Source organism: Pundamilia nyererei, unplaced genomic scaffold (genome assembly GCF_000239375.1).
Source record: "Pundamilia nyererei isolate P.nyererei 1_Seehausen unplaced genomic scaffold, PunNye1.0 scaffold00170, whole genome shotgun sequence".
NCBI lineage: Eukaryota > Metazoa > Chordata > Actinopteri > Cichliformes > Cichlidae > Pundamilia > Pundamilia nyererei.
The window spans coordinates 188350-202780 of NW_005187571.1; the positions used below are offsets into that span (position 1 = coordinate 188350).

General features: G+C 40.4%; 2 protein-coding genes across 2 annotated transcripts in view; one reads left to right on the forward strand and one right to left on the reverse strand.

Annotated features, from left to right (window-relative positions):
* Positions 1-841: 841 nt before the first annotated feature.
* On the reverse strand, positions 842-6356 carry LOC102208011 (kelch domain-containing protein 10-like). The gene is made up of 10 exons (XM_005745928.1): positions 6113-6356; positions 5091-5183; positions 4644-4865; positions 3024-3178; positions 2795-2943; positions 2591-2675; positions 2440-2506; positions 2308-2355; positions 2093-2232; positions 842-2004 (listed from the first exon to the last, which is right to left on the reverse strand). Exons 1-10 carry the CDS (start codon positions 6195-6197, stop codon positions 1795-1797), a joined length of 1254 nt encoding a protein of 417 aa, XP_005745985.1. The 5' UTR covers positions 6198-6356; the 3' UTR covers positions 842-1794.
* Positions 6357-12816: 6460 nt separating this feature from the next.
* The window catches only part of LOC102208455 (ubiquitin-conjugating enzyme E2 H-like), an 8570-nt gene continuing 6955 nt past the window's right edge, over positions 12817-14431 (forward strand). Inside the window, exon 1 of the mRNA XM_005745930.1 lies at positions 12817-13152. Within this exon, the coding sequence (XP_005745987.1) occupies positions 13100-13152 (53 nt within the window). The 5' untranslated portion in view covers positions 12817-13099. The remainder of the gene's footprint in view (positions 13153-14431) is intronic.

Consider the following 14431-nt stretch of genomic DNA (forward strand, 5'->3'; position numbering starts at 1 on the left):
AGCAACGTCGTTACTAAGTTTGAGCACGCAGTGAAGCAGAATGCTTCAAAATAGAAATGAATAAGGCCATGACATGATTAAAGGAACTGAGGTGTGGCGCAGTGTACAAAAGGGATCGTAGTAGAATAGCCGTCAGATTAACGCAGCTCGAAATCGAACCAGCACAGTTGCAGTTAACGTGAATTCAAATGCTCAATGCAAGGCAAAATGTGTTTTTAAAAAATAAAATAATAATAATAATAATAATAATAATAATAAATTGCATGAAAGCAACTAGGAGAACCACAACAGTATCAAAGATTTACAGTCCACAGTAACTAAAACGAAAAACAAAGCTGCTGGTGTGCCTAGATCTGGTTTCACACTGAACCTGCTGATGTTTCAATGATGAGTGTCTGCACGGCTCATCAGACTGATCACAGTATTTCACATCCTGAGTACACCTTCCACACCTTGTTACTAGTTTGTTAATGTTCCTTGCCAAGTACCAAAGCACAGCATCTCTAAAAAAACAACAATGTAGTAGTAATAATAATAATAATAATAATAATAATAATAATATCAACAATGCATGTTGCAGTACAAAAAGTTGAAATGGATTCTTGGCTTTAAAGTGGAAAAAACTGAACGTGACAGAAATGTTGGGTTGGGTTTCTGGGGAAGTACAGCTACAAGTAGGGTGCAGTTCAAAGATTTCTAATAGAATAAAAACAGCAGCACAGTGATTTAAATAGTAAAAATGGCTTCGTGGGTTTAAAATAACAGACTAGTTAAGCATACATAGCTTGTGAAGAGCACTGACTAAAACCTAGTGGGCGAATAACAAAACAAAACCAAAAAAAAAGGGCTACACACTGAGTGAAATAAACTTGAATCTTGCAGACCAATTTGTACACCCCACTTTTTGAAATTCAAAAGGCACTAAATAAATAGATACTCTGGAGCTACGGGCGTTCAAAGCAGGCTTTTCATTTTTTCCCCTCCCCCCCCCCAAAAAGAGGAATAAAAATTGAAGAGGCATAAGATATTTCACAGTGATGCCGTGTCATATGTTTTCATCTGATCAGAAGGCCTAATTGTGACCGGCAAGAGGAACATTTTTCAATTTGAACGGTCGAGTTTTAATCGCAGCTCCAAATCAGCACCCTAATCAGTGAGTCTTTGAGGCTGAAATGTGTTACTTAAACTGTGAAAAGCAATCAGAAATACAAGTCTGCTTTTTACTGAGAATCTCGAAACTTTCTATTTAAATGTCAGGGCCTACAAACTGGTGCCTCTGCTGGGTTTGAAGAGGGAACAGCAGGACTGATTGAGGGTAGTGCTGCACAACCTGTTCCACTTCAGGATTGGGAAAAGAAAGAACAGACAAAAAAGTCTTTGCCTCTAAATAAAAGCTAAAACTTCACTACTGTACCAACATTCATTTGGCCTTTTAACAAGTGGTCTTTGGAGTTTATAAAATATCTCTCAGGCTCCACAAGTTTCCACGACCAAAAAACGAAGAAAAACCTGAAGAAGGCAGAAGTGAAAAACAAACAGCATACAGTAATTTCTATTTTCTACACAGTTTCTGATGGATGCGTGCACATATGACACACTGGGAAACTTAAAAAAATAAAATAAAATTGCACTTTTTTAAAACAACCCACGCATTTACATCAGACTAATGTAAAAAGGCAATCAAAGTATTTTCATAACTATCTGACATCATCAGGCTTACTTTGTCCTTTCACCCTAAATCGTCAGACATCTTAGAGTCCGTGCTACGCCATCACATACCGCTGCATTCAGTCTTTATTTGAGCCGCTGGATTAATGTGTGCGTCAGTCCCAGGCTGAGCAGCTGGAGGGTGGACAGCTGGGATAAGTGAGGGAAAGTTTTCAGCAGTTTCTCCCAGGTCATTTCCAGCAGGCTGGGAACCACCAGCCACACTTTATACAGAGAGCCAGTCCTTCGATTCCCAGACATGTTGACGACTCCGCCGTGGACGTACATGCAGCCGGCCTAAAGGAAAAGGAACACCAGAGGATGAAATCTGAGTCTACTCTATGACGATTTAGTTTTTGTTCTCTCAGTGTGCGATGGTACTGACCGGAGTGACCGCAGCACAGTGAAAGTAAGCCGGCTCCGGCATGATCGCAGGAAGCTTTGTCCACTGAAAAGTCTGCAGGTTGAGCTTCCAGAGGTCTGACAGGATGCGCTCTCCGTTATAACCCCCACATATAAAAACCTCTGCACATAAAAAGAGGCATGAAGCAGAAACATTTCAGAGAAAGCCCGTTTGATGATGTCGTGTGAAACACTCACCCTCTTTGACCTGTACACAGCTGTGACATCGACGGGCAGCAGGATATCCTGTGAGAAGAAAATGAAATGAATTTGACTTGTGGCAGTCAAAACGCTTTACCGCTGTAAATAAAAGTTGAACATGAGTCAAACCTATTTTTTCTTGGGGTTTTGTCATGATATCCTCCCAGTAGTTTGTCTCCAAATTATAAGCATGAATCTGATGAACACAAATAACCTTAATTTAAAGACAGGACGACAACAAGTTTGCATGCAATGGTGTTTAAGTGCCAGTTACTCTCACCTTGTCTAGTGGATATGATGTCCAGGAAGTCCCGCCTCCAAAAATATATATTCTCTGCCCGTCATGAGCTAGCTCATGTCTATATCTGCGAAGTTATCGATTCATTTTCAGAAAATCTGGAGCCACGTGTAGAGAATTCACTGTGTGTTTAACAAAGTGTGCCTGCTGCTTTTAGCTGTGTATGAATGACCTAAGGTGACTGACCTTTCCTCAGGTAGGTCTGAGGGCGCGTTATTGGGTTTGATGTGGGTCCACTCCCTGGTGGTCAGGTCCAGCCTGTGCAGGTCGGTGCTGTAAAGGTAGCCCGTCGTCCCTCCAAACACATAAAGGTAGCCATTTATGATGACCATAGCCTGGAAAAGGAGGATAAATGGTTGTAACAGATGGGATGGGACAGAACATTCAAAAGGACCTCATACACAAAAACCATTACCTGTCCATAGATCTTGTTGGGCTTCTTCCCTCTGCAGCTGAGCAGGTTCCATCGTTTGTACTGAACGTTGCAAACGTGGACGTCGTTGCCGTTGTTTTCACCGAATGGAATCCCGGTGCCACCGAACACAAGCAGGTTGTTCCCATGTAGGACAGCTGGGGAAAGATAACAGCATCAAACTCAGTTTTGTTGATTAGGAGTGAAGTTTGGGAATAAAAAGAAACAACAAAACCCTGAATGTTTTGTACAGGAGTCTTCTGTTATAAAACCTATAGGAAATCTGAGTCAAAGTGTTTTCTAGATCTCATCTCGCATCTTTTATGTATCCAGCCAAAACGTTTCTATGATATTAAAAATGTATATTTTTTTAAGAGTGATCTTGCCAGGAGGGCAACAGACAAATAACATAGCAGTTGTATAAAAACATTAAAGTCGATACAAAGGACTGATTATAATGTAGGTACAAAAAAGCCAAGTCAAAGATACTTGCAAAACGGGTCATTTCCTTATTTAATACATAACCTTCATAAATCCTGAGACTACACTACAGTTTATTTACCAATAGAACCAACACACACACACCAACACACACACACCGAGAGAGAAAATGCATAAACATTGGAAATCACTTTGACACAAAACCAGAAAGACATTAAAGTGCAGGGCACGGAAGCTGCCGTCAGGTCATTTTTGGCTCACGTCCGTTAGTGAGACACACTGGCGCACACAAACCAGGCTCAGTGGTTCTCAGGCAGTCTCATCTTGATGCAACACAGTGAATCATCATGCAGACTTCTGTCCTCTGAATACTGTAGTTTTTTGGGTTTTTTTTTTATCCCAGAAGAGACACCTCTGCTAGCTTTGCTTTCTCTGCTAGTGCCACCTAGTGGTGAGGCTACAGATTTCAACCAACTAAATGGCCTTCACTGCACACTTCTGCCTATGCTGTGGAAACATGACAACACAATGTAGTGTGGAGGTGGACCTCCCTCTTATATGGACTAATTCTAAAAATAAATCTGAATACATTTATGCCAAAAGGTCCCCCTAAAGTCTACACAACAGTCAACTGTGACTACACAAATAATGAATTACAAACCAAAGAGTTGAGTTTTTGCAGGACTTTGCATCTGTTTGTTGACTAAACAACGATAAAACTTTAGTTATCAGATAAAAGTATGAACTTGAGAAATATCATTTAGAGCAGAATATTTTATTTTTATTGCTAAAAAAAAGACATTGCTATAAAATGCCAGAATTCACACCTAAATTAACTGAGCTGTAAATTGCAACCAAAAGTCTCACAACTTGCTGAGAAATGCAGGCCAGCTTCTAGCCTCAAATGTGATGCGTCCTAATTTATTTGTGTGAGTTCAAGAAAAAAAAAAAAAAAAAAAGTGTGCAGGGGTGAATTTAGAGCTGCTTTTCAATAACAGCTAGACTAACCACATGCGCTCAGTGTGTATTGCATAAATGAAGGCAGGGGTGTGCATACAGCCTTTAGAATATGCTGATAAAAATACTGGAATAAGTCAAAAAATATTTTCATCAATCCAGCAGAACCACATCACATCATTTGAATACCAAGGGAATAAAAATAAAAGCAGCATCAGTCCTTACCTGACATAGAAGCCAGCTCCGTGGGCATGTACCCCTCTGTGCGGACCTGCTGCCAGGATGCTGTGGCAAAATGATACCGCCAGAGCTCCCTGAACAGAGGGTAGTCTTCGTTCTCTGAGCCGCCTGCCTCATCAAAGTCTGGGTTGTAGCCTCCAAACACATACAGGTTGGTGCTGTCTGCTACACAGCGGTGTCCACTGCGGGCAGGAGGAATGCAGTGTCCTGTGGGGGGAGGAGGAGTTGTAGACAGACACCATCAGTCTCATCGCCACACACCACCATGTAAATCATCACGCAGACTTCTTTCTCTCCTCTGAATAGTTCTATTAGGAGCAATATAACACTTCTAGCTTTGCTTTACAGGACATTAACTGCAGCTCCTGCACTTTGAATTCTACTGTTTATGAGTTTAGACCGTCCAGTGTGGTGTCTGTGCAGGTTTAGTACCTTCTCTCAGAAACCTGTTGGGGATCCGCAGGTTTGGGCAGGAAGGGGAGAAGATGCGCCGGGCCTGAAACCACCGTGCTCGCTTCTTAGTGGCTGCAAGATATACAGAGAAAAAGACAGATTCATAAACCAATTCTCTCATGTTCTTGTCAGGGGTTGAACTAATTAGCATCTACCGTTTCATTTTAACTTCCAAAGGGACATTTCTTTCCCCTTTTCACTACAGACCAATTACAGGATCTCACAGATTGCTGTGAGCAGCTGGTGTTGTCCACGATCCTTCTGTCATGGAAAAGATTTTCTGGAGCTCCTGAACGATCATTTGATAGCTCCACCGCCGTCACACCCGTTTATTTTACTTCAACCACACTGCAGGCTTTACAAATGTTGAACAACCACAGTCACGTATATTCAGCCAAGCGTCACACTTCCAGCAAACCGAGGCTGATGTTTCTGGGACGATCCCAGTAAAAACCCTAGAAGTATATAAATACAGTCATCGTATACTCCGATAGTTTTTTTTATTTTGTTTTTAAGCCACAGCTATTGTACTTCCACGGTGAATCAAGATACTCTGTGCACTGCTACACTCAGAGAAATCAGGATTACAGGTGTAACCTCTCTCATTTTCTATTCTTAAGTATGCTTTGTGTAACCGAGAATCCACTTCATGTATGGGAGAGCTTACAGAATATGAAAACCATTGCTGTGCCTTTGTCTTTCATTTCCATTTAAATGGGAACATAAGCAACAATAACACTGAAATATTCAGTGGCTGATTTCTGCTGGCTTCCGTAGCAACGTTAGCAACATTTGGCCTGTGTAGCTGCTGTAGCGATGCAGAATGCACACAAAGCTAGTATGGCTAGCTCACAGACAAAGCCCAGCTAATGCAAATGAGCAGCCAGCTCTGCCCAAAGAGGCAGCGAGCTCTGAGCAGCATTACCAAGTATTTACATTAACTTCTCAGGAAGGCTTGCTGATTGGATCCAGCTGCAGAGCAGTCGCCTGTGTTTACAAACCTGAGTCGCGGATGGAGGGCCTCCACGACAGTTTCTCAAACTTATTGAGCTGACTGAAAGTTTCACCGTGCTCAGGCGAAGACATGATTAACCTGGGACACGCCGACCGAAGACGCTCACACCCAGACCCGGACAGGAATCCGCCTCAGTGCAAACAAACGGCGCGACATGAAACCACCAGCTCTGGCTTCAGAGCAAAATAAAGAAATATGCTAACTCCTCCAACTGTCCACAGCTGCTGCTGTCCGAGACGTCATAGCCACGTGGTCTGAACTAACCAATCAGAGGAGAATAGGACGCTCAAGTGGCGTTCAAGAGTCACATGGAAATGTTTATAGTTTTGTTAAAGGGCCTCGCCGCAATAATCCAGCAATAACAAATAATTAAAAGAGTCAGTAACAACTGACGTGAACGTCAATACCCTTTGTTTTGAATGAATATGGCTTATCAGAGATATATGGATAATGACATGTATATGTCAGAGATACAGCTTCTTCCACCAGGCCATCAGACTGCTGAACACGTCATAGACACCTCAGCTTCACTACTGGAACTTTAACATTATGCACTCCATACTGTACAGTAATGCCACTGTTTTGCACATGTCTCAACTCTGTATATTTTTATATATTTTATTTATTGTTTACTCTATTTAATTTGTAAAATATGTGTACACACACACACACACACACATAGAAAAATATTTAGTATACACATCCAGAAATGCATATACTATTATATATTGTACATATATTTATTAGTTTCAGATGTAGCCATTCTTGTATTTTGCTTGTTTACATGATTGTATTTTGCACAACTCTGTTGCTTGTGAAGCTCGCACACAAGAATTTCACTCACATGTGCTGTACCAATGTACCTGCACATGTGATGTGACAATAAAAGTGATTTGATTTGATGTTTGTAGATTTGCATGTTTACCTTATATTATATACTTAATGCACATACTAGCCATTAAAAACAACTGTGATTTTAAACTTGAGGGATTAATAAACGTCTATCAAGTGAAATACAGACTTTTTTTCACAGTAGTGTAATTTTTTTAATGTAAATCCCCAGATATTCAGAGGTTCATACGTCATTGGAGAAACTAACATATTTTGGATTTTAGAAATACAGTTTTTAGTTAGATGAAACTCCTGTGTCGGAAATCATTTTTGGACATCGCAAAAAGTCGTCCTTTGGGATGCTCTGATAGGCCTTTACAGCAGCCACCTTCAAATGCTGTTGTATGTGGGTCTTTCAGTAACTGAAAAGCATGCTCCATTGAGTTGAGATCATGTGACTGACTTTGAGATTGAAGAACGTTTATATCTCGAAGAAACTCTTGCTTTGCTTTTGCAGCATACTCTAGGTCATTATCCATTTGCACCGTGAAGCTTGGTCTGATCGGTTTTGCAGCATTTGGCTGAATCTGAGCAGAAAGCGTAGCCCTGTACACTTCACAATTAATCCTGCTACATTTATCAGCAGTCATATTATCAATAAACACTGTCTTACTGTCTCCATCACTAACAGATTCTGTGGTTGTTTCAGATCATGAGCTATTTCCCTCCTTCTCCATACTTTTCTCTTTCCATCAAGTCAATTTTAGTTTTATCAGTCCAACAATTTGAATCAGTTTCCACTTTCCTGTAAACCCACTGTGTTTCTATTCATGAATTTAAAAAATAATGTATCAATATAAGGAGCTAAAACAGATGCAACACCTAAACAGTTACTTCAATGCTTTTGTTAAAGGCCTTGAATAAAAGCTGAAATTCTGCATGTCAATCATATATTGATTACATTATTTGTTTGTAAACACATGGATCTAAGTGTATTAAGAAATTAAAAAGTGACAAACTTTGTTTATGTCTTCCAAGCTACAAAGGATAATTAACACATAACTTAAATAAGGGATATTTGAGCCAAACACGTGGTTGGAGTAACTCCTTTCGATCAGCTGTACCATGAGTCAACCTTTCGCCCACATCTTTGGGAGCTGCAATGCAGACATGTTATAATCTGGATTTGAAGCTCACTGGGAGTTGCAGAAGGAGCAAAACAAACACATGACTAGCCACTGTTGTTAGGATGCCTGGGTCGTTGACCCAGGGTTTTTGAGTTTATTATATTATTTATAATTTCTAGTCTTTGGGTTTTTGTTAGAGTCATGTCTTATGGTTTGTCTCTGTGTAATCCTTAGTTGCTGTCTCCCCTGTCCGCTATATCCCCGTGTCCAGTCAGTGTCTGTGTCTGCCCTGGTCCCACGTCTCTGTTCCCTCTGTTGTAGTGCCTGCATGTGAGTCTGTGTCTTTTGTTCAGTCTGTATTATGTGTTTCCTGTTTTACTTTGAAGGTCTCTGTCTTATCTCAGTGTGTTCAGGTAACGCTTCCTTGTCTCGTCAGTTCTGAATTGCCCCAGCTGTGTTTCCCTCCTGTTGTCCATTCCCTGATTGCTCCCTCTATGTATTTAAGCCCTGTGTTTCAGTTTGTCATTTGTTGTGATCTACTCTTGTCTACCCTTATCTTGCTGTGTGTGCTGGCTGCGTAGGTATATTTTGTATTCTTAGTTTTGTTACCCTTTTGAGTTCAGCATTAAAGCTGTTTTGAGTTACTTTCTGTCTCTGGAGTCTGCGCTTTGGGTCCTTTTCCTGCCTGCACACAGCCGTCACATAACAACTGTAGCTTGTTTACATGGACCGTGTGTAAATAAACAGACTTAGAATTGTAATAATTGCTAATTCTCACAGTGAGTAATGATCTGGAAAAGATCAACACCCTCTTTTGTTTAAGGTACAAGCGCAAATACAGCAGGCGTGCCCAAACCCTGTTAAAATGCAAGAACCTTTTGAGACAAAGGTTTTTACACCTGATCTTTTTTTATGGGACAGCTACTCCCAATGCAACAATTAATCAAACAATCCTTCTGCTGGTGTTTTACAATGTTCACTTGTTTACAGACACGTTTTTTTTTCTCATCTGAAGCTAAAATATTATCCCAAAGAGTACATTCAGAGCTCACCTAGAGGCAGAAAGATTCTCAGCCACTGTTGGTCTCATAATGTAACACAGACTGTCCAAATAACCCTTGATCAGACTGGCGGCAGGTAGACAATGAAGGGAGTCTGTGAAATGTCACAGACAGCAAGAAATTCCTGAACAATGAGCCACTGCTGTGTTAATGAGATCAAACAGGAGATGAGTCGGCAGCTTTTTGTTGCTTGCTGTGATCTACTTATTGACTTACAGAGGTCAGGACGTGAGATCAACCAGCTTGAAAACTGATTAGACTTACTGGAAGATGCACCACATTGATGACATTTCTATGTTCCTCCATGTAAAGATTAAAGATAACTGAACTATCCAACTGGATGATGTTGTCAGAGTGTCTGCTAGTCTTCTGAATAAGTCAGGCTAGACAAAGTGCTGCTTTATTGTGTTACACATGAATATGTCATATGTATCAATCATAGATGAAGTTTAATAAGCTTCTATCAGAGCATGATTTCAATGGCTTACTTCTCTGTTTCACATGATATACAACAGACTTCAATGACCTGTAGTTCTGTATGCAGATGCTAAGAAATATAAAAATATAGTAACAATGAAAGTATAGTCTAACTTAGTTAGATGAAAGATTTATCAGCACATCAGAAAACATGACGTCTGCATGTCTTTATCAGACCCTTGCATCGTTGTGGAAGAATTTTCGCCCACTCTTCTTTACAGCTTCTTTCATTCGTGCACAGCTCCCTGAAGCTCCTGCCAAAGCCTGCCTTTTCTTTTTCAGTCATTCTGTTGCAGATTTGCTGCTGCTGTGGTATCCAGAGGAGTTCGTGGTCAGCTCAACGACAGCAACCTCTGGTTTTCTTGCTGGAAAACAAGCCTAAATAAAGTTTTGTTAAACAAATAATGTGTCATATCCTGGAGATCCTAGAGAGGGATAAAATTATCTTTCAGTTTAACCTTTGGTAGGGTAGCTGAAATAAGTCAAAACATATAAACCAAAACCAAAAGTCCACTACAGAGGAAATAAATGATTTTAGGAGGATGTGCTGTTGTTCAGTTGAGGTTGCATTTAAATAACCTTATAACCTGGTATGGAGGAGATTACTTTTTTAAAAATATATTAAACCTTAGCAACCTTTCTCACATCACTATATTAAAGCACAGCTGGCACAACACATTTGTGGTGAGGTGTTACCAATAATGGAAACAATGAGTTAATACAAAACCAGAATGAATCAGTGATCAACTTGATATTCAAAGGCATCTATGGATAGATTTCTGAGTGCAGATGTCGCTGTGCAAATACGTCTCGCTGGTGCATAAAGACACATTTTTATCTCTTTTATGTCTGCGCTAGATGTCTGCACCTTTTTAAACCTCACCTTTGACCATCTGTGTTTACAGCGAGTGTGCTGGCCTTCGCACAAAATGTCGTACATGCCAATCTTTAAAACAAGAAATTATGGACAAGCTGATCTTTGTTTAGCACTGCTTGAAAGGTTTCATGTGCAATGAACGTTCGTGAGAGTGCAACAGAATAAAGTCAGATTCTGAAACAAAAACAAATGGTGCTGCCATTTTTTGTGAGGTGAAATATGGCAAAAGTAGTTGTGGGTGCTTATGAGTCTAGTAAGAGACTGAATAAATCTAAAGATGGGCTGAATTTGCAGACAGTCAACTGTGCAAGTTTAGTCCAAGAGCAGACAGTTTAATGCAAGAAAAGTGCCACCTAAACCTAATAACTGTTTGTACCATCCTTGGCAGAGGAGTTTTTGTGATAACTGCCAATGAGTCTTTCACATGATCGTGGAGGGATTTTGTCCCAATCTTCTTTGCCTAATTGTTTTAATCCGGGTACATTAGGTTTTTCAGCATAAACATCCTGTTTAAGGTCATGCTAAGGCATCTCAATCAGACTTAAAACCAGACTTTGCTGAAACTACTCCAAAACCTTTTTGTTTGTTTGTTTGTTTTTGTGTTTTTGCAGCCATTCAGAGGTGCAGTTGGTGGTGTGTTTCTGGTGGTTGTCCTGCTACATAACCCAAATGTCCTTGACCTTCAGGGCATAAACTTTTCTGGTGGAGAGCAGAAATCATGGTTCCAACAGCTAGTCATCCCGAAGCAGCAAAGCAGCCCCGGAACATCACATTACCACCAACATTTTTGACTAATGATGTGATGACCTTTTTATGAAATGCTGTGTTAGTTTTACACCAAATATAACGGGACTTAAACCCTCCAAAAAGTTCAACTTTTGTCACAGTCCGCAGATTATTTTCCCAAAAGTCTTGGGGATATTTTCAGGATGTGTGATGAGCCTTTGTGTTCTTTTTTTGGTCAGCAGTGGTTTTTGCCTCTGTGCTCTCTCATGCATGCCCAGTCTCTTTCTTATTGTTGAATCATGGACATTTATCTTTACCAACCTTAGATGTTGTTCTGGGTTATTTTTTTGATCTGTTGGATGAGTCGTCGATGGCTCCTGGAGTAATTTTGGTAAGCCAGTCACTCCATACGTGGATAATGACTCTTTCTGTGGTTCACTGGAGTCCCAAAGCCTTAGAAATGTGTTTGTAACTCTTTCCAGACTCATAGATAGTCAATTTGTTTTTCAAATTTTTCTTTAGATCATGTGAAGTCAGAAAGTAAAATCAGCTTTTCTGAATAAAAGTTTTAATCACAGTTAAGCCATGATTGAACAGAGGGAGAGCAATTTTTTTTTCAGAAGCCAGGTAGGTTTGATCACTTCTCCCCCCTTAATAAATAAAATCATCATTTGAAAAACTAAATTTTGTATTTATGGGGGTTATCTGTGTCTGATGTTAGATTTTGTTTGATGAAATACAACAAAAAATACAATACAACAATGCAACAAAAAAAACCTAAGAAATCTAGAATGGAGAAAATACTTTTTCATAGCTTTTAGGACAACCGTCAAGCCTAAAACAAGTCTACCTCTTGCCTTACTTCACTTCCCTGGAAACCCTGGATGGATTTTAGTGAAGAGAATGCTGGAAAAGGGGAAAAACCTGAAGAAAGGAAGAGAAATACTAACACAAGCACGGCTCTGAGGAAGACTGCATTACAAATCGGATTTGGCTTCTTTACCTATTATATTGTAAGTCTTTTTCTTATTAATAAATCATTAGTGTTTCGTGTTCTTGAGCCTCTTTTGTAGTTTGTGTATTTGCCTTCTTGTTAGAAGTCTGCAATCCATTTAACTGTACATATCAATAAAGGAATATTGATTTCAAAACAAATAGAAAATCCATTAAACACCAAGGTGCATTACAGGACGGCTGTGTTGGATTGCGTCAGTCATTAGCTGACTTCTTACTAACTGTTTAAAACCTGCTGGATGTCATAGCAATGTGTGTGCAATAAGCACCTTGAATTAACCCATATCTACTCCTTTAAATGATTCATTCAGCACTTCAAGAAACAAACAACTTCGGCCTAATGTACTTATTGCAGCCCCTCAATAATGAGATTTTAACATAGATCTGCACACGATAGAACAGCACGCACTTTCTTTTTGAGTTTTATGCGAGCAGACTCGTTAAAATGACCCAGAAGTTAATGTCTCTCCTTAAACCTTATCTCCTCCTGATCTCCTGTCTTTGCAGAAATGCTCCACCGCAGTAAGTTAAAGTGGTTGAGAGGCGGAATGCTGACAGTATGGCCCTGTCCCTCGGCTGTATTTCTATAGCTCAGCCCCTCCTCTGCTCGCTCTAGTCGCTGGAGGTTGATGTCACTGGCAGAGAGTCTTCAGGACAGGACACAAGCTGGTCAGGCAAGGAGCCGCTGATAGAGGGAGAGGAAAAAAGTGGGCGATGTTGCAGCTGGGATATCGTGTATGGACATTGTGGAAAGGCTGCTGATAGAGACCGGGGAGCTTCTCTTGGTATTTTCAAGCTGAGAGGTTGAGGTAGCTGAGTAGCCGCAGTATTTTTAGCTCACTTCTGAAAGGAATACAAAAATGTCGTCTCCAAGTCCGGGAAAGAGGCGAATGGATACCGACGTGGTGAAACTGTATCCTTTACAGTATATAAACACAAGCTGGTGGTTTTTTTTCTTTTATCTTAATGATCAGCTGTTAGCTTTGTGGTAGTGCTTAATTACATAATTTGCTCTCGATGGGTGCTCTGTAAATGTGTATGTGTGTGTGTGTGTGTATATATATAATATATATGAGGTGGCTGGCAGCTGTGTGAGATTGAGAGATTCTGAAAAAAAGTATGAAGACTTTAACGTTAACAGACAGCTCTGTGTCTCCACCGAGTCTGGACGTTAGCTCGGTTAGCAGAATGGCGAACAGGACGCTTATTTAACGTTTTTTGAGTGAACTCCACCGCCTGTTGTGAAGCGTTAGCTCGCTGCTACGTTAGCATTATCGTCCTGTTTGTATCGATAGAGAATTAGCAGCGGAAACTGTCGCAATACAACGCTGGCTGCTAACTCTTGTGTTAGCTTTGGACACTGTTAGCGTTAGCCTGATAGCGTCTATAGTTAGCCCACTGGCTTCTAAAATGTGATTCCCACAGGACTGACAGCACACTGGGAAGTCATGGCGAAGGGTTTTGGACGTTTTGGAAACAAATATGTGGAAGGACACGTTCCTTTATTTGTGATTTGGTAGCGTTGACGCCGAGGAAGCTAGCTGTGTAGCATGCTATCACCAAAGAAAGAACAATTAAGGTCGATGTGGAGACGATCTTTGAAAAATGCAGAGCCGACAGCTAACGACCTTTCGCTCTTTAACATCAGAGAACATAAAACAATACTTTAATAATTTTTGCTTATTTATTATTTATTTATTTATTTAATTTGTTGTCCAAATGAAAACAATCCTTCTAACTGAAGACAAACAAATCACAAATGGTACACACAGTAGTCACGGATGGCGTATTTGGCACAGATTCTCCAGCAGGATGTGAAGCAAAACTAGTTTAATTTCAGTCTGAATGAGGGGAAAAAAAGGAATACAAACCAAAGTGATCGTGATCTTATTTTTACATAATTACTCCCCCTCTCCCCCCTCCGCAGTTTTCATTTATCGACTTATACCTGCGTTTCTTATATTCGTATAAATGCTTGTGTGGTTTAGTAATTGTTTGCAGTGACCTGCTGAAGTTTCTGCTTGAAAGCTTTTTCTGACAGCGTGAGGCTCAATTGTTTTGTTTTTGTCCTGCAGCTACATGCTGCGCTCTCATTGGCCACCTTGTTACCATCCGGAATATGGTAGAGGGCGGGGCTTCTTTCACACAGCTGATCGAGGATCAACAAGCATGCTCTGTGTGTGTTGGGGGGG